Source organism: Falco rusticolus, chromosome 13, assembly GCF_015220075.1.
Source record: "Falco rusticolus isolate bFalRus1 chromosome 13, bFalRus1.pri, whole genome shotgun sequence".
NCBI lineage: Eukaryota > Metazoa > Chordata > Aves > Falconiformes > Falconidae > Falco > Falco rusticolus.
In genome coordinates this window covers 25,467,234-25,487,630 of record NC_051199.1, presented here as the reverse complement: position 1 = coordinate 25,487,630, position 20,397 = coordinate 25,467,234, and the positions used below count along the sequence as shown (strand labels likewise).

General features: G+C 43.2%; 1 protein-coding gene across 1 annotated transcript in view; it reads left to right on the top strand.

The window, feature by feature from the left end:
- The window catches only part of LOC119157044 (multiple epidermal growth factor-like domains protein 6), a 200,822-nt gene that overhangs the window by 156,166 nt on the left and 24,259 nt on the right, over positions 1-20,397 (top strand). The window contains exons 14-23 of the mRNA XM_037407565.1: positions 781-909; positions 1,226-1,354; positions 2,171-2,305; positions 3,316-3,450; positions 3,896-4,021; positions 5,053-5,184; positions 6,158-6,286; positions 7,891-8,022; positions 11,087-11,215; positions 17,131-17,259. Of these exons, the coding sequence (XP_037263462.1) occupies positions 781-909; positions 1,226-1,354; positions 2,171-2,305; positions 3,316-3,450; positions 3,896-4,021; positions 5,053-5,184; positions 6,158-6,286; positions 7,891-8,022; positions 11,087-11,215; positions 17,131-17,259 (1,305 nt within the window). The remainder of the gene's footprint in view (positions 1-780; positions 910-1,225; positions 1,355-2,170; positions 2,306-3,315; positions 3,451-3,895; positions 4,022-5,052; positions 5,185-6,157; positions 6,287-7,890; positions 8,023-11,086; positions 11,216-17,130; positions 17,260-20,397) is intronic.

Genomic DNA, 20,397 nt, shown 5'->3' with positions numbered 1-20,397 from the left:
TTAGTCATATATGATTGCTTTCACTCGTTTCTCTTGCTTTCTTAATATACAGTATAGTTTATGGGTTAAGGGTAAACTAAACAGTTGAGAAAACTGGAACTAAATTTCTCTAATAATGTAACAAAGAAGCTGAATGGAAATTGATGTGAAATGTCAAGTTTCTTAATGTACATTGATAAAATGTCAGTTAAGTCAGATGACTCCAGAACTGTGTTTACTCGGCTAGCTCAGGCTGCAAACACAGGAGCAAGGCTTCATTTCACGATCTGTTTTGTGCAGGAGCAATGAGGGCTTTAGGAAGGAATCCCATGCTGGTCTGGATCCATTGCTGCCACGAGCACTGGGGGAATTTCAAAGACTATGTAACAAACCACAATGTTATTTTTATAATAGTATTTGGGAGAAAAACAAATATTTAAAATACTTATCTCCAAATATTCAAAACTGTGCTCTGATTTTTAAGCTTTGTACTTGAGGCGATTTCTTTTGAGTCCTGTGCACTGTGTGCAGGGTAGCCTATACAGGGGAGAATTTGGCTAAGTAACACAGTACTTCACATAAGTAAGCTTGGTTAATTCAGGTGTCCTTTTAAAATTATCTAGTAAGTATCAGATGGATTTGCATTACCTCATATAGAAAGAATATGGCTTGGTTTAGAGCCTGCCTGACTAAAGAGACACTCTCCCTGCTTGGTTTTGATGACTGCAGTCTTATTTTGCTTCATTTCTAGCAGAAAGAAAGGATTTCTTGACCCATCCATCTTCCCTGCTTTCTCCGCAGCTTGCTCCCCCGGGACGTATGGCAGAAGCTGCGCCGCTGTTTGCAAGTGCCAGAACGGAGGCTCCTGCGACCCAGTGACGGGGCAGTGCCGCTGCCCGCCCGGCGTGCATGGCAAGCTCTGCGAAGATGGTACGGCTCCCCTTGTCTTGCCAGCTGTCCTGTGTGCCTGACACCTCACCGCTTCCCCCCCCCCCCGTTCCTGTCTAGGTGTAGTTGTGCGTGGTACTGTAACCCTGCGGCGTGCCTTGCAGTGGCTCTGGGTTAAATAATTAGCAAGACGGAGGGTGAGAAAAAGCAAGTGCCTGGTGAGGATGGGCTGCGCAGTGCCCAGGTCAGCAATGAGGCAGGTGGTGCTTTCTACAGCAGCAACTGAAAGACAGCCGATTTGGTGTTCGTGTTTTAACCCTTCCCAGCTAACGCCTTGCTGTGTTTGTGCACTCCAAAGGTTGCCCGAAAGGCCTCTTTGGGAAAAACTGTAACAGGCCCTGCAACTGCGCCAACAACGGCTATTGCCACAGGCTCTACGGCGCCTGCCTGTGTGACCCTGGGCTCTACGGGCGCTTCTGCCATCTTGGTAAGTCCCCATAATTTTTCGGCTCTCTTTTAACACATGCATGACATAACGGTCTTAAAAACTTGACGTAGCGTATAAAACAAGCAAGGCTGTGGGCTCTGCGAGGAGCTGGGGGCAGCAGGAGGGTGTGACTTTTGATGTGTGGTGGGAAGCCCCAGAAACTTCATTAATCTTTCCCTTTGCAACTAATCTTTGCCATAAGGACTGAGATTTCCTGGTGCACAAAGGCGGGGGCTATAGTAGGGTTAGGCTGGGATGCGCAGGTTAATGTTAGGGTTGCTGGTGAGGTTAAAGTCTAGTTGGAATTAGTGGCTGCTGATGCAGTTGGAGCTGGAGCTGAGGAGCAAGGCTAGCTGGTGCAGGATGAGGATGGAATGTTAAATGGGAATAAAAAGAATCAAAACAAAAATGTTGAAAAATAGATGGTCATGTTTCTTTGCGCTTACATCTATGCAAGATTAAAAAATAGTTGTGTGATTGTTTCGGGTTTGGTTTTTTTCGTGTGTATGGAAGCTTTTGTCTGTGATTGTATCCAAATATTTTTTCATTAAAACTAAGTTTTCTTTGAAACATTTCTCATTCTTGCATTCACCATGTATTGCTTGAAATGAAATGAATTACTTAATAATGGAATCATGTAAACTATATTTTACACACCCACACATTAATAGGCACTGTCATAGGAATGTGGATGTATTTGCTGAAAGTAAAATGAATGTTTTGCTTTTTGCAGCAGTTGCATTCTGCAGCAGTGTGCAATTTCAAATAACTCATGCATAATTACAGAGCTAATGATTCCTTTTCATCTGGCTGCAGCCTGTCCCAGGTGGGCCTTTGGAGCTGGCTGCTCGGAGGAGTGTCAGTGCGTGAAAGAGCACACGCTGGAATGCAACGCGAGGAACGGGACTTGCACCTGCAAGCCTGGTTATCACGGCAAGAAGTGTCAGAAAGGTACACTAGAAAGCCAGATTCCCTATGTTTGCTTATTCCTTTGTCCTAGCATTACTTTGCGTTCTTCCTCCCATCTGCTTTGTTTGGTGGCTGCTTGCTGCTAATATATTGTTATTCTACTAATTATTTTGTCTGATTTTTCATTTGGCAAACGCCATGAGTACCTGCTATCACAGGGCTTACAGGGACATTAAGGGGAATACATTTTATGATTGCAGGAGTTTTAGCCTGATCAAATGACGACAGAAATCTAGAAACTGAATTCTAATACAACCCTAAATAATGATGGTTGTGGGAGTTTTCGCTTTTGTTCTTCCCTTTTTCCACACAGACAGTAAATAAGTGGCAAAACATCCGTTTCATGGCTGTGGGGTTATTTGTAAACGGTTTCAGTAATGCGACTTTTCCTTCAGATTTGCAGGTCTTTGAATTCAACTTAGTCTTTGTAGTTTTTGGGGGGTAGTTCAAAGAGAATTGTATTCCACATTCATGTTTGCATGTCTCAGTAGCCCTCTCCAGACAGTAATAGAGTAATGCAATAAAGATTCTCCCTTCAGATTCCTCTCTGGGCAGGCAGAAACGTGTCAGATTTATGACACTAGTTCTAGGGGGTTTGGTGGAGAATAATAGTGAAGATATTTAATATTTTTAGCATTCGTGACATGCTCAGTTCTGAGGGAGAGCATCCCTCGCCTGGCACTGGCTTTGCACCAAGGCAGAGAGCAGCAGAAGGTACAGACAGATAAGAAGAGTAATTCTGTAATGGCTGTAATTGTATATATCCTTAAGTATTCTGCCACTCTGTTTCTGGGTTGTATTTAAGCAGTAACCTCTTTGAAATGTCCATGCAAGTGTTTAGTAAGTATTTACACTTCATTATCGGCACTGCTAATACGTACATTATAATACATTTTCTGCAAGTTTCTGCCAAATTGTTTTCTGACTTTTGTTCAGTTTTCTTAACTCTTCCTTTTTCTTCTAAGTATTCTGTAACTACTTGCATTTTCCAGAGTGCACGCCTGGCTTTTATGGGGCTGGTTGCAAACTGAGGTGCAGCTGTCCTAGTGATGTTTTGTGTGATCATGAGACAGGAGTCTGCAAACATCCATGTCCACCTGGGTTTCATGGAGAAAAATGCCGTTTATGTAGGTACTCACTGCATGTTTTGCTGGGAGGTACACTTTGGATGGGAAAACTTACTCAGGAAACTTCTGTTCAGATACAGAAGTTGCAAATCGAAACGTACAGTTGTTGATATGAGTTGGCAGATCCCCACTGAAACCAAACTGATATTTGGAGCCCAGGAACTGCTGTGTCACACTGCTTGCAAAGGTCAAGGCACAAGGCTGAGACCAGTTACTAAAACTAGCATTTATTCAGGTAACTATAATTCTTTTTAGAGCTTCAGGGACAGATTTTCTAGAGCTCCGCTGAAATATAATTACAAACACCGGTTGCTGAGATGCTGATGCTGAGATTGATCACATCATACCGGCACAGCTCAGTTTAAAATCACCAGTGGTGGTGCCTCCCTAATGTCTTCAACATGCTGCCTCAGGCTAACCGTGTCTTTGGGTTTCTTTTGACCAGCTTGTCAGCCTGGGAGCTTCGGGGCAAACTGCAGGCAGAGGTGCAGCTGTGGAGAAGCACCATGCAACCCAAAGACAGGGCAGTGTATTTGCCCTACTGGGAAGACTGGTGCTACGTGTGAGCAAGGTGTGTAAGACATGGGACTAGGGTAGTGAGTGTCTTACTCTGGAAGACGTGGTAAGAAGTGGAATTATTCCGTTTGCCACCAAAAAACTGCTGCAATGCAATATGCTTCACTTGCAGAAGGGGTAAAGGATAAGTCTTGCTACAGAACATATGACATCCACATGTGGGATTGCTTGTGAAAAACAGAGCATGGTTCAGTCACCCTGACCTGTCTCTCTGGTCCAATTAATGGTGATTTGTATGATGGGCTGCGTTTATGCTAGTTGGGCAGAGCTTGGGACTGTGCTGCCATATGCACACAGTGTGCCCCAGGAGCTGTTGAAGGGCCTTGGCCAAAGAAGCTGGGGTGGAACCAGCAAGCAAAGGACCTGGAAGAGAGGAAGGAATTAAAAAGGAGAGCATTATTGTGAGTAACTAAGTAAAGGGATGAAAAAAGTCTCGGGGACACTGCCCTACCAAAGGGCCGTGGGACACCCCTCTACCACTTGCAGAGCTCTGGCTATTGTGTGCTGAGGAGCATCTGCTCTGTGTGGAGCCAGGTTGTGGCTCACTGCGCCACAGAGCAGGAACCTGATGAGAGAGATGGAGGTGTATGGAGACCTGGGCTCGCACCCAGTCCCTCAGGACTGTATGACCATCCTGACCCCCACTCAGCCCAGCAAAAACACAGTAGCAGCCCTCTCCTCCTGCATCTATCTGCAGGTTACTGCCCTCTGGAGATTTCCTTTGCTGAGTGCAATTATTAATTTTTCAGATAAGTCCTGACATTACAGATGTACCATTGGTGGAAGCTGGGAGAGAGCCTTTGGGTCTCTCTGTAGATGTGTTCTCGCATGCTGCAGTACAGAGGCGTTGACTCTTTCAGAAGGTTTACTGTGACAGTGCTGTAGATCTGTGGGGATAATATAACCATCCTTTATCCAGCTTAGATTTGTCATTGGTTTTAAATTCTCAAAGGTAACGGTAGAAATCTGTAACTGCCTTGGAACAGAAAATGGCACTGGGGATATCTCACGTGCTTTTTTCCCTAGATTGCCCAGCTGGCCGGTGGGGACCAGACTGCCAGTCCTCCTGTGAGCCCTGTGCCAACGGGGGACAGTGCAACAGAGAAACGGGAGCCTGCGACTGTCCCCCTGGCTACACGGGGCCATCCTGCTCTGCACGTAAGTCCTCACATCGGCTTTCCCCATGAAAAGAAAGTCAGTTTGAAAATTTAGGTTATGGCTTGTTTCCTGCCTTCTTGCTGTTTCATGAGATGCTTGTTACATTAGACAAACTGCTCCAAGATAAAGCACTCTTCAGCTTCAGAAATTCCCCAAGTTGGATTTTATATTACTTACTAAAGGGAGATTACAGATAAATGCAGATGACCAGCTAAAGTGCATCCCAAATGTTATCATTAGACCCAATTCCTGGCAATATGTACTTAGAAATACACTGCATCCCAAATGTTATCATTAGACCTGATTCCTGGCAATATGTACTTAGAAATAAAATGTTTAATAGCCACAATACTTGCATTATAATCCTGGTTGCAATATAATCCTGGTCCGCAAAGAGGTGCTGACCCGTTGGCCCATATGGCATCACTCGGGTTATGGTTGCAGCAACGCTCCTTGATGTATATAATTTAAGATTAAATAACAGTGAGGACGAAGGAGTAGTATCGGTGCTATCTCTGCAGATCCCCTGAGACCATGGGAATATGCTCAAGCAACTGCTCTGCGCTACTGTGGCACGGCTTGTTATCCAGCCTCTGTGTGCTAAAAGCTGCTTGAGTAGGGCTGTCGTGCTGGCATAGAGAGGCTCCGAGCGCTGCTTCCTGCAAGACCTCAGCAGTGGCACATTTTTTCTCCTTGTTTTGACAAATGTTTGCTCAGCCATCATTTTCCTTCTCTGACTGATTCTGATGTGCAGAAGTACCCAAAAGTCACTCGAGCTATTCCTGCTTTCCAGGACTCAGCGCCAGACACCTCATATACAAATTACAGATGTTTCTTTCATTTTGCAATTTTGATTTCTGGATTCCGCTAATGCATGTTTTAGGGGGCAAGCTGTTGCTGTCTTGTTTGAAAAGATCAGACTATGCCTGAGTTATTACCTAGGTGAAATTGCAGTCTGTTCATCTGTTTCCAGCCTGCCCTGATGGTTACTATGGACAAAATTGCCTGCTGTTATGCAGCTGTAGCAGCAGTGCTCAGTGTCACCATGTCACTGGAGAGTGTACGTGTCCCCCCGGCTGGACCGGCCACGACTGCAAACACCGTAAGTCAAATGCATATTTGCTCCACAGGGCACACTGTATCTCCCAGGGACTTCTGCAAATGTAAGAACCAGCTCTGTTTGTTCTTAGTCTATTACAGTTTTTTTAATATACTTTTGCTAATCTTATTGCTTCTGAAATTGTGTGTTTACGGGTTTGCACAGCCTGGGTGGTTATAATCCTTAATTATCTAGGTTCAAAGTATTGAAATAGATGGCTGATGAAGCGCAAAGTATTGATATAAGCTCTTATTTCAACACTATGGATCCCTTTGCCCAATACCATCTGTCCTGTCAGCATTTTGACTGACAGTTTTGTTTTTCATTTTCAGCGCAGATTAGTTTCAAGATTAATTCTCAATTTTTCATTTTGTTTAGGGGAGATTTATTCAACAAGTGAGTGGCATGTACAGTTGTGTGTCTTAAGGTCACTTCTTAACTTGTGAATATAAATGTTAGGAGAAATTCTGTTCTCTGGAATAGCAAAGCATCCTTCTGTTGACTTGAGCATTGTTCTCCATACTGATGGCAGTGTAAGAGTGCAGATTTGCCCTTTTTGGATAGCACCATATAAATGTTAAGCCATCCTGCTTGATTCTGTCTTTTTCCTGTTTCGTGTGTTTTCTGCTTGATTCATTATGATCCTTCTTGCAAAAAGCCAACAGAACACAAACCTGTTTCTAAGCTTGGTCTGAAACACATAAAATCATATAAATTAGTTGCCAGTGTTGGCAGCAATGAGTTTTGGACCTGGCTTCTCAGGCTTGGTACTGAAGAAAACTCTGGGAAAATCTGAAGTTTCCACCAATATGGGTATTTTAAAAATCAAATCAGTTGGTAACATATAGAGCAATTTAGATAGCTTTCCACAACTCTCTTAGCTGTCTAAAGAATTAAGAGACCATGGCCAAAAAAGCTTTTGTTTCTCTTCAGGATAAGATATGGGAAAAGTTGTCCTGTAGAGATGTCTCAGGCAGGCAGCTCTTCCAACTGTTGCAGCCCAGGCATGAAACAGATGCCCAGCTCCAGAACCAGGTTTCTGTTGCCCTAATTGGCACTTTCATCTTTATCCTAACAAGAAAGGAAGGAGATGTTGTGGTACGTTGTTGTAATCACGTCAGTGTTACGTGATATTTAGAATGAAAGCAGGAAGTTGCTTTAACAAAGGTAGTGAGGTTTCTCTGTCTGTGTCCATGTTGCATTTCCCAGTATTTTGAGGAAAATGTGAAGGGTGCTCACAAACCTGTCTTGTTTTACCCATTAGCTATTCTGGTTATGCAGAGTTTTGCTAATGAGTCAATAGCTGGTATTTTATTTTCATGAAATTACTTGTTTGTGACTGTGGATTGATTGATATGGATTCACTATGAATGATTAGTTTTAGGTGGATGACATAATATCTGCCTACTTTCAGCTGAAATAAATCAGCAAAAATTGTATTTCTTTCCATTGGTTTGTGCCCCACGCTGCAGCTGAGAGTCCCGTCCAGCGCTCCTGTATCTTAAGGGGCCATTTTGCATCTTTTCTGCTCTCTCATTTAGATGTAAAAGAATCCTTCGGGTGAGCTCCAAGTTGATTCTCAATGTAAATACCATTTTACATTGCAGCCTGCAATAGTGGCCATTGGGGACAGAGCTGTGAAAACACGTGTGTCTGCAATAACAGCGACGGTAGCTGTGATCCAATCACTGGCTCCTGCTTCTGTGAGCCGGGATTCACTGGGAGACACTGTGAACGGAGTAAGTTGCCACTTTGTCAAAACAGGGAATTTGCAAAAACCGAGCAGCGGAAATTGTGATTTTCCTGCTAATTCCCTGCAGGAAGACCTCCAGGCTGTACTGCCTCCGGTCTGCCCAGCGCGTCACAGGGCTCTCGGGTTTCATCGGGGTTAGATGGTTTCCCTAATCTGGATTCCAGAAAAGTTATTTTCAGACTTGTTTTGGACTCAGCAGCTATTTTTAATGTTAAGACTTCGTGTGAGTGATAGGATTGATGTGTGTTTGGCTTGTGGCATAAAAGTTTCCATATCGGTTTTATTTATTCAGTTTTATGTCTGCACTACTTCTTCATAAATCTTTTTTTTAAGGCCAGGCATATAGAAGTGCTTCGCATGTACATAACAGAAGAAATATCAGGAAGATTTAGGGTTCTCTATTAACATCAAAAATACGCAATGGTCTTACCAGAGGCCCATATTCTCCACTAATCTGTCTCTTAACAGAGGTCAATAGCAGATGCCTTAAGAGGATAAAAACAGGCATATAGATAATTCCTGATGTGTTTCCCCAGGTCTGATCAATTTGTCACTCAGGAACTTCTTGAGACAGAAGCAATATCTCTATATTTAATACAACTTGATTTTTTTTTTCCAATTAATGTGCCCATTTCCTTTTTGATTCCATGCGAACATTTGGTATCCACTTCATCTTCTGGCAGTAAGTTGCATAGTTAAGTTGCTATTATTATTATTGATTATATTGATGTTGGTAAATAAAATAAATATTTTATCTATTAGTTTAACAACCTTACAGTGGCACAGATGTAGCTATCAGAGTCTCAGTAGTGTAGGCAGAATTAACTGCTGGTGTCACACAGAAATGTCAAAGCAATTAATCTGAAACAGTGACCTAAGACAAAAACCCTGGAAAGTTGATCTTACAGCTCTTGTTGCTGTTGGCGTAGAGGGAATGGAAGGACAGTTAGTTGGGAAGACCAGCTCCCAGAGAAAGAGCTGCCAACTCCACTTCTCTTTCGCTCTTGACCTCTCTCAAAACAGCATCTCTGCAGAGAGAAAGTAGCCAAATAGCTGGTTGTAATCTTTTCTGGCAAGGTAATCAGTGAAGCCACTGTGGCTGACAAAACATCTTGCAACCCCTAATGTTCTGTCTATGGGTTTTCTGGTTTATTGAGTCTGCTTTGTACCCCACTTCAACTGTGTGTGTATAAAAAAAATGCATATATGTATGTATAAAAACCACACATAAATATGTGTGTGTGTGTGCATGTGTACAAGATTATGAAAGCCATAATACTTTCCTAAACATTTTATGCTGCCTTGGAGGTGAGATCTTTACTGTCCCTGGGGAGCTCCTCTGCTCTTGAGGCATCTCTAGCCTCTTGCTGCAGGTCAGGCTCTTTCCCTTTGCGGCTTTGCAGGCAGCTCAGGTTCTCCGGTGGGATGGATGTATCTCGGCATGCATTGCAGCAGCCTGTGCCGGCTCGAGCAGGGGGAAGATTCTCTGTGATGTGGACTGCAAAATCATTTGTGAAGTGCACTGACCTGTTGCCGTCACCTTGAAAGTCTCAGCTCCAGGCTAAACACCGCAGGTTTGAGGAAAGCTCAGCTGAGAGTCCCACACCTATTGCTGCACTGGAATACTATTTTACTCACATAGATTCTCTGGAGACTGACTGAAATTTCAAGTGAAAAGTAAATGCTGAACAGGATCAAGCTTTTAAGGCACAAGTGCACTTCTGTGTATTTACTCGTTAAAGTAGTGTAGGAGGCATGATGCACAATGAGCTGCAGCTTTGGGAATAGGAGGTGATACAAACGGGATTTTGTACCGGTTCAAGCCTGGGGTGAATTTCACCTCTAAGTGCAAAAAATGCATTCAAACTCCTCCACATTTAAACAACAGCCCATTTTCCAACACAGATGATTGAAAGCAAGGAAGTACTTAAGCCACCTTGCTATCCTTCCGTCTGCCATCCCGACCTACAGGCTCTGTAGGAGACGCAGGGGTTGGCTCTAGCTAGCAGTCACTGGGCTGCAGGAGCAGTGGAATTCACACCAGCTCTGATCAGTGCCCACCTACGGCAGCAACACCGAACCCACCCCTTTAGTCCAGACACAGAGTTGTCTTTGAGGATCCTTGTTGTTTTCTGTTCTCTGTGATTCTTTCAGATTGCCAGAAAATCACTTATGTTGATGTAAATGTTCAAATCATACACTTTTAAAAGAAATCTGGCAATAACCTATGTAACTTATTTAAAGGGGAGTTCACAAGACCTTCCAACATGAGTAGAGGCCCTGTAATATTGTGTTTAGCCAAGTATATCTTTGTATTTCAGCCTGTCCAAAATATGAATTAGGCAACTGGCCCTATTCTTAATTGATTTTCTTATAATCCTGGAAGAAATTACTTTCGTTCTCAAGCGTTGTTTTCTTTCTTCTGATAGTGAGTACCATGCAAATCTTCTAAAACTCCTTACATTAACTGCTGTGGAAATGCATTTGTTAATCTGTCCCCCAGATGCAATGTTTTCGCTTGAATTCTTCAAAGCAGAGCCTGAAAGTAGAGTATACAGCAATCAGTTAGGAGCTTTCTGAAGGAAGCCACTGCATTTCATATTTTCTCCAGCTTTCTGGGGAAAGAATATTTGCAGGAAACCAGAGGATAGGGTCTCGAAAGGAGGCACAGAAGCCGGGAGCTTCCCCCCTCCTGCCTGATGAAGTCCCAGTGATGTGCATGTAAGCAACTCCAGACCAGCGTGCAAAGTGTCATCAAGCAGAACCTGTGAAGTCACGGGCTTTGCAGCTATCAGATGATGTTAGTTTTCTGTGCAGAATTTAGTCTTTCAACAACCTGGTGTTTTTCTAAAATAGACCTCAATATAAGCAGCCCAGCCTACCTGGGCCCCAAGGAGAACACTTAATCATATCAATTTTAAGGCATTACCATTATGCCTCGATTCTTCTTTTGGAAATAGTAAGAATTCCCATGTATCTAAAAATTCCCCATTGATTCCTGAGCTGCTCCAGAATTAACCCATCATCTGGTTTTGATTCCTCTGCTGCAGGATGCCCCGCGGGAAGCTTTGGCCCTAGCTGTGAGTACAGCTGTCGGTGCCAGAATGGAGCTGCCTGCGACCACGTGAGCGGAGCCTGTACTTGCACGGCGGGCTGGACCGGAACCTTCTGTGGAAGAGGTACTGCTGCTCCCTCTGGTCCCTTTCGGGTTTATGCAGACGGGCTGTTGTTATGCAGAGAGCTGGGTTTACAGGTTACAGCACCAGATCTAAATAAACCATTGAACTTAACTGGAAGATGATACTGAAATGTGCACTTCCATCCTAACTCAGCAAAGCGTTTTGCTGGGTGCCTAACGTTTGGCACATGTTCTAACCTGATTAAAATTAGATACATGCTTAAGATTCCTGCTAGGTCACGTTTTTTATGAAGACTCTCTTTTTAAGCAAAGTCTTACTATTTGAACACTGAGCAGAAAGATGCTTGTCCTGCCTTACACTTGCTTGTTCCTTGTGCCTCTCTGAAATATTTCAGAGAAAAACATGCATCTGTGCATCGCCCCAAAGGAGCTCTGTAAGAACAGGCATACTTTTAACTTTAATAAATCCAAGAGATCAATTTTCTATTACCTGATCATTTGATAAAGTGTTGGAAAAGTTGGACTGGATTCCTTAGATACGTTACTGCGAGTCAGTCTGTGGCATCGCCTAAGGCGGCTGCTGTCGTGCCGCACATTTGTGCGGGTCATAAAAAATACGATCCTGAATGCAACAGAAACAACACGTAGTCAGTCAGACATCGTGAAAGTTATGTAAGTATAAATGATTGAAGAGTCTGCAAATGGTGATCATTAAACCAAAGTCACAATAATTTGGCTTAGAAAGCAGCTTTATCAGCCAGCTTACAAAGGCAGCGTTCGAGCTAGGACAGCGGGAAGCGGCGGCGCTGGCAGGCAGCTGCTGCCCTCTGATGGGAAGGGAGCTGCTCCACAGCCCTCCAGTGGTGGAGCAAAGCACCCCACTGAGGAGCTCAGATGCTGCCTGTCGTCTCCCTCTCATTCTTATCAGGAATTATTATACAAAATAAATACTCTTTTCAAGGTTCTGCTGCAAAGTGTGCCTTGTAATTCATGGTATCTCCACTATGTCCCTTTTTAAAATGATTTAGTTGAACTCTGTTTCCTTAAGTATAACCTTTTTATCATTTTTCTTTTGAATTGGAAAAGCAACTCGGTTATCCATGTTGTGGTGTAGGTCTGTTCATTCCAGCAGGAATCAAAATGGGGACAAAGAGGCTAAAAGTCCTTGGCCAAAGTAGGTGTGAGGAATATGGAGAAGCCTGAGTGATGTCTACTGGGGAAAAAAAATACAAGTCACAGCTTCCAAAGCAGTCACATTGGACGTTTTTATCTTCTTAAATTCCTGAAAGACGACTGTGGAGGGGAGAGTAGATTTTAACGTTTACCATTCAAGAGACCCTATTTTCCACATGTTTTCTCTCAAGCAGGCAGGGTGTTTGCTCCGAGCTGACTTGTGTTACCTTCTCACATAGAAAGTTTCAGCCAGAATGGTTTGGCTGTGCCAAAAGACGAAGAGGGAGGAAACGTGTGGGTGGTTTGCCCTTGGTAGAACCTTCTTGGCACCTTTTCTCTGAGGAGCTGTAGCACTTCTGTTTTTAGTGACTCAGAGACTGGCAGGGTTTCCTTCTGGCAGGGATGTGCTTTTTGCCGTCCTCTTGGCAATCCACCCACGTTGGCCAAGCTCTGTGCCTTGCAGACAAGAATGTAGGGATTGAGACCCAACACAGCGGAGTTGCCTTGAACTTCTCACATACGGCTGATGCTTCATCCCGTGGCTGGGAAGGACTTTTCCATCATCACAGAAATGTTGAAACTGAAACTTTTACAGCCTTGTGAGTTCAAAGTCATAGGAGAAGACGGAACCTTACAAAATCTAACATTAAATAATAATTAATATTAATATCACCCATGCACAATGAGTATGTTTGAACGCATAGTCATCACTTCTGGTATTTTGCATTGTGGCAGCATGAGGTCCAGATTCTAGCTGAAATTGCAGAAGTATCAAAATTTGCCTTTGGGGTTTTTTTGGAATTGGTTTTCTTTCTTCAGGTGGCAAAAAGTACTGCTGTTCCTTTTCATTAATTTGCTGCCTTCGCTATGAAGTAGGGCTTCATAGGTTTACATGCCAGTCCCTGTTGCAAAACACCACTTCCGTGGCCATTTTCAAGTTCTGTATTTCCCACAAATTTCCATATTGTCTTATTATTATTTATTAGCATTCTTAATGTAATTTTAGCCCTTGATGAGTCCCAACATTGGGCTTTTGTGTTATCTGTCTTTATGGTGAAGTTAACCAGGCTTATCCAGCTTTCTCTGCCTCTGTGGGTGTGCACTCACAACTCTAGAAAGCTCTTGGGGGATTTATGGCACTCTGGACACGCGACCCTGTATTTATTATTTTGAGCAGTCATATTACCAGCTGATGTGCTACAGTATCTTGACCGGTAACTGATGTTCATCCCCTGGCAAGACAGCCAACCCAAAGGAAAAGCACCATTGTGCTTGAATGTGTCATGGTGTTTGAGGCAGGAGCAATGCCTCGGTCATATTTCAATTTAACTGAATCAAGGCAAACCTTTTAATTCTCTGGACTTGAGTATTTTGGAGGTATGACCCAAGACCTTGTATGTGATTCAGTGTTCTCTGAAAAGAACATGAAGAGTGGTGGCTCAGAACACATATGCAATAATCAGTGCAAATTGGTATGTACCTGCATATAGCTCCTGCCAGTAACACAGAAAACAGCCACAACCACATCATCCACCAGCACTGGACAGTTTCCAGGCTAACCAGTAGCAGGAGATGCTGTTGCTCCAGATTGCCATTTTGTGAGACCTTGCTGTGAATTACTCACTGAACTGAGCTGACTGAACTTCTGTGCCCTCAGCCACGGGTACTGCCAAGAGACCTCGCACTCTTCAAAGTACTTTTGTCTGTTCATCAGCATCTCAATTCTGCTTTACTCTGAGTCAGTTTGTCTGGTATCGTTCAGTCCTGCTGCTGCCTCTCCAGTAGCGGTGTGATCACATATAATAATAATGGGTAAGAATAAAGCTATTGAGATATTTTCTGAAAAAAAAAAAATATTTAGATATTTCTGAAGGTGGTAAATGCCTGCTCCACCTTTCAGCCCTGCTCAGTCCTTTGGAAAAATGAACCTTGTGAATCTTGTAACTCTTTCAAAAGAGTTGCAAAAGGAACAGGACTGTTTCAGTTTCAAAATAGCTAACATTTGCAAATAAGGCTGAAATACTTTCTCTCTCTTGTTAAATCTTGATAACCTAAGTAGCATTATCCCCAGAAAAGATGCCTACTGTATTGACCCACTGCTGCAGGGCTTTGGTTTTAATGCACTTACAGCTAAACAGGCAAGTAAAAAGCAAAACCAAGCAAACCAAAAAAGCACACCACAATAAGAAAAACCCCAATGCCAACTCCAAAACCAATCTTTCTTGTAATAAATATATCAATGTTTACTCCAAATAAATATAACCATCTGACACGCAGGAATCCTGAGCCATGGGTTCCTAGTGTCAGGCAGGCCAGGCAGCCCCCAGCAAACCCAAAAGGGGTCAAGACGTGCCTGTGTTCTCCGTCTGTGCCCACAGCTCTGTTACAGGTGCGCCATGCCATGCTGAGTGAGCTAAGCCACCCTGCCCTGCACCGGGGTTGCTCTACTCCTGTTTGGGAAGGCAATTGTTATAATTGATTTAATTCTGATAATTGATTTAATTCTGTGAAGTGCTGAGCATCTGCTGCTCCCCCTTTGAAGGTTGTGACTGTCTCCGGTGCACTGAAATTTGGTTCAGTTTTGTTCCCTGCTGCTCTCTGCTATGTGTTGTGTGACCCAGGGCACATGTCCAGTTATGGGATCAGGCCAGCAGAAGAATTATCCAGTTTGCTGCTTGATCTGGCTGAGTATCCCAAAATGCCACACAATTAGCCCACAAACTGGAGGCAGCAGAGTCTCCGACTTTTCCTACAGTATGTTTATTAATTGATGCATTAGTAACAGCAACACAGAGCCCTTGTGAAATGCAGCGCTCAGAGTTGGAATTTGAACCACTGTCTAAATCAGTGTTACCGCAGGACAGACTGACAGGGCTTCTCTCTTGGGATTTCAGCAGTTAATCATTATCATATGATAGCCCAGCAAGATATCTGTTTTAATAAGATAAAAGGGAAAAATAAATATGGTGCATTTCTAGAAATAGCTGACAGCACTGTGTAGTCCCTTCATTAAACAAAGAAAAACTTTGTCAGCCTTTGAAGTCACCTAGGGTTAAGTAGAAGTCCTTTCTTGTATGCTCTGCCATACACGCTGCAGAAGCATAATAAATAAGGACATAAAGATTGAAACCACATGCTGATGTCTCCTCCTTACAACCTGATAACAGCTCTCTCCCCAGTGTGAACTGAGCAGAGGCTGATGGATGTGTTACGGTTTTACATCAGTATGAGGCACTTTTCTGTTTTTCTGAGACGGAAAGCGGTGTAAGTCTGACACCTTTCTTATGCCAAAGAAGCCGCCGCAGTCTGGACAGCATGAAGGGAAGAGCAGCCTTTTCACTTGGAGTAGGTGAAACAATCGTATATAGTTGCAAGCTGAGAAGAGCTCTGAGAGTAGAAAAGCCAAAGCAGATGACGTGGTGTGTTACACCGCCGCGTTGCTGTCAGGAGGCCCAGGTTTACCTGCGCCTACGGATACTGGACTTCCCCGCCTTGTGAGCACAGAAGACAGCAGTGCTTTCTGCAAGAGGACTGAACTTACATTTGTGGAAGAGGCAGTACAAGTAGACTGGGACCGAGAGTCTGGGCGTAAAGAAGACACAGGGCAAGAAAAGGGACAGAAAAGTCTAACACTGGAAGATGCATATGGATAACAGTGTTATTCTGACATGGTAGAGAGCTGTGAAGTTAGTGTGGAGGATTGCTGGGTAGTGTATACAATGGTCATCATCATAAGACTCTATTGGGAAGCCAGTCATTCGAATTTCATGGTAGAAGTATGAGGATATATTGAACAAGGTGGACAAAGAGCTAAATTTTATTGAATAACTGCTTATTTAATGAGCACCATCACTCCTGAGACTGAGTGATTCTGGGATTCTGTGGAAAGAATGACATACCAGTGTGTATCTACAGATTTATTATCATTTAGTATAACATAATTGTACATGTACTTCTATCATCTAAAAACACACACATATATATGCAGACAGAAAGGTTAAAGTTGGGCTACATAGAGAATATTATTCCAAATTTCTTGTTTTTTAACTCTGCACGGCAGCCTCAGTGTTCTTGTAATGCAGCATTTGGGGTGTGATGTGGCCCACTGACAAGCACCAATGCCTTATTTTCACTGCTGTCAACACTGGTACAGATGTAAATTGGGTCCATGGGGCTGCTGTTCCTTATGTGTCCTAGATGGAAGTACGGAGTGCCTGGAGTTGTTTTGCTACATTTAATATGTCTTGGTTTTCTCTATTCGTTCTCTTTGCCAGGTTTTCATTTCAGCACTGAACTACAACACTATGGCTTATGTTCACTGTTAAAAAATCTTTAGAGAAGTGTCAGAACAGTAATGGGAGCGTAAGTTTTGCATTTCAAAAGGCAGCGAGATCATCAGGGATGGTCCTGTGGTCTTGCGTTAGACTGGATCATTTCCTTTTTCCTCTGTCAATTATGGAAGCGCAAGGACTGGCTTGTGTGAATCCAGATCCATGCTCTCTCCTGTTTTTTGGCTTTGCAGTATTCTCAGCCGTGTTTTTCTATGCAGACATCTGTTGCTTGTGTAAAATGGGTCACATTTTTCTGAGATGCACGTAGCAGAATTGTACAGGCTTAACCCTTGAAACAACTTTGGCTCTTAAGCATAGTCAGAGAGTGACGTGTGACAAAGCATCCGTGAAAAGATGAGCAATGCCCCGTGTTTTTAGGTCTGTGAGCTAGAGTTTATACAAAAAAAAGAAAGCAGGACCTCTGCTAAAAACAAATGTTTTACATTTTCAGCTTGTCCAGATGGATTCTTTGGGCTTGACTGCCACCAGGTGTGCAAGTGCAAGAATGCTGCTGGCTGTGACCACGTCCTGGGAACATGCAGCTGCCTCCCCGGCTGGCTGGGAGAGACCTGCGAGCAGCGTACGTACAGCCACCCTCACATCCCTGTGCCCAGATCCTTCCAGCCCTAACACGGGGTTCTTCTGGGAATGTAGGATGACCTGCCAGGGTATAATTTTAGATAGGTCACACTCTTTTCCAAAGATGCCAAAAAAGGGAACATTTTTTTGTAGCTGTGTAAATGATCAACTTTTTTTTTTTTTTTTTTTTTAACAGCTGTTGGCACTTGTCAAATGTTATAAGCATCAGGGTTTTTTAAATAGCAGGGCTGTCTCCTAGCATATGATGAATCTCTGCTTTTTATTTTTGTGCGACATTAAGATGTGAAATGCAGTATCCCTGTTTCTGGTGTATCTCACCTAATTATCAATCATAAAGTGACATATTACAAATACACAAAGTGGAAAACTTAGAGCTGGGACTATTTTGTTATATCAGCATGACAAAATAGTTTTTTAACTAATTCTTAGAAATTCCTAGATTTTCACAAGTATATATTGCCCAACAGTCTTCAAGCTAGTAAGATTTTTCTGTATGTTGGTGTGTATGCATATATAAAATTGACTCTTCTGAGAAACTGTTTGCTAAATTTTATGGGAAATGAAACTTTTCTTTAGCTATGTGGCAGTACGCATGGAGATCACTGAGCTTATTTGCAAAATTTAGCAAATACGTTGGGGGGGGTTAAGATTTTCAGGTTTTAGCCTCTCTGCTTCCTAGTTTCGCTTTAGGATGATGTCATGGTCTATACCTCCTTTTGAAAATATGACTGCCATCTGCAGGAGTGTGTTGTAGAGCTGGGGTCCAAAGCAGGTCCACAGGGAGCCCACTTACTGAGTTATCATTGAACACTTTCCTAAGACTTCTTTAATCCATAGGTTGCAGATTTCTGCAATAGGAAATTGATTTAATTCAGAAAACAGAGAGAAATATTACTTGTATTGAAACAATTCTATTTTCCAGCCACACACCATGTTATAATCAGCTTTGTTTGAGGGCTGTGCTGCTCTTCAAATATTTTCTTTCATTTGCCCCCACCACACAACGCAACCTGTCTTCTGAAATGGCTTTTGCAAAATCCCCTGCTCTTTTGATTTACAGGAGGATCAATGCTGGTGAATCTTTTCATTTTTTCGATATTTCTGCAAACATCCCACTATTGCAGTCCTTTTGGCCTCCGTGTACCCCCCACCCATAGGAACACTTGGCTCTTCATCCCCCACCACCTGAAGATGGTGGTGGTGATACTCCCTTTTGGATGTAGGTTAATGAGCTGACCGTGAAATAAGTGCAGAGCCGGAGCCGTGTAGCTATACCGAAGAGCAGAAAAGGTGCTGCTGAACAGGTACAGTGTTTGCTTCTTGGCCGCAGCCCATTTTTACTGCTGAGCCACGGCACTAGCGATGTGTCACCTTGGCCCTTTGCTGCTCCTTAGACTGCATTAGGGATGGGAGGCTTTGTTACATATTTCATTAAATTCAATTAAGAAATGCAGCTCTTTGTCAATGGCCTTCTGTGCCCCCCTCTACTCACATGAGAAAAAAAACCAACTATTTATTCTCTGGTGCTGCAGCCGGTAGAGCTTTATGCTGGGTTGATTTATTCCTCGTGCTGGTGAAGATGCCAAAGCCTCCGAGGTCTCCTTGGCCTGTAAGAGCGAGGTCAGTAAATGGTGCAAAGGGTAGCCTCCTTTTCTCTTGGCTAAACGATGAATCTTCATTTCGATTTTAAGACTGGAGCTTGGGCACGCCCCTCCAGAGCTGCTCGCAGTAGGGCAGCCATGGGTTGGAGATACCAGCCCACCACTCCCCATCCTTGTTGGGTGTTTAATATTCACCTTGCCAGTTCCTGGGACTTGCCAGCTCTAGCAGCTGGAAGGACAGCACTCGTGCTCAAGTAATCAGATTGCAGGCAGTGTGCTGAAGGATATTGAGGAATAATTTTGACATCATGGGATTTGAATTGATCTTAAGCTGGCCATGCAGTGCATTTTATACACTGCTATCTAATTACGGGCAATACGAACAGTAGTGCCTTTTGTTGAAGCTGTCTAATGCTTTCCATTACAAGACCATGTTTTTCAATTGCTTGTAAATTAATTGTATTAATCTGGGATGAAATCTGCCAAGCAAGGTCTGCCTCAGCTTAAGCTTGTCTTCGATGATTATTATTTTTTTTTTTAGTTTGGGGTTTGGGTTTTTTGAGTGTCCGCTTGAGATATCTTAGGTTTCTGAGAAAGAGGTTTAGGAAAAGTGTGTTACTTGTTTGGTTTGTTTTTTTTTTTAATAAACTGTTTCATTGAGTGCTGTGATGCCTCAGTGGTACCAAAGCCAGGACTTGACATGTGGCACCTCTTTGTGCCAGAGGGGTAACCTTCCTACAACCATCAAAGTTGCCCAAATTTTGCTATCTCAAAAAAAATCCAAAAAACCAACAAACAAACAAAAAAAAAGAGCCAAATCCAACCAAACGCCACTCCAGCCTGCCAAAAAAGCCTGCCAAAAAAACCCGCCACCAAACTGATTGTATTAGTACTAAAACTGCCTCTTTTTGGAGCTGTTGGGGCTCAGCAGGGTCTTCGCAGAAGCAGTTCCTTGTGGTAAGAAAGAGACCACGCTGGTCTGCAAAATAAACGAGCACAGAAAGATCGGGTCTGTCAGAGTCTCCACTCAGGGTGCTGGTAACCAGGGGTCTGACATTTCACGGGGTGTAAGCACTTGATTTTGCAAATATCCTGTTCTTTTAAAGCCAAAGTTCAATTTTGGGGGAAATAATCCACAGGAGCTGCATGAAATCAAAGCTTCTGGACACCCTATAGAGTGTTAGCGTCCATCATTTCCCTGTGCTCCCTGATGCTTTTGATGGCTGTTGACTTCCAGTCTGGAAGAAAACCTCCAGTTTCATGTGTTCCTTACTCTGCATGCAAAAAAGGATTTTAAAGACTGCGAACAAAGAAATCCTCCTCTTACAGAGGAAAGGCACTGAGAGGAAAATTTTGAAGCAGGAAGTCTAATAATTTAAACCTTTCTATTGCTTCTTCCCTTTGCACTTGTCATGAAGAAAGGAGAAAAGGCCCGGGGATATTTGTACATTCAGTTGTGGAACTTCCTAAAATAGCTTTAATACATCGCTTGTTATCTTAATCTTCAGGAAAGTGCT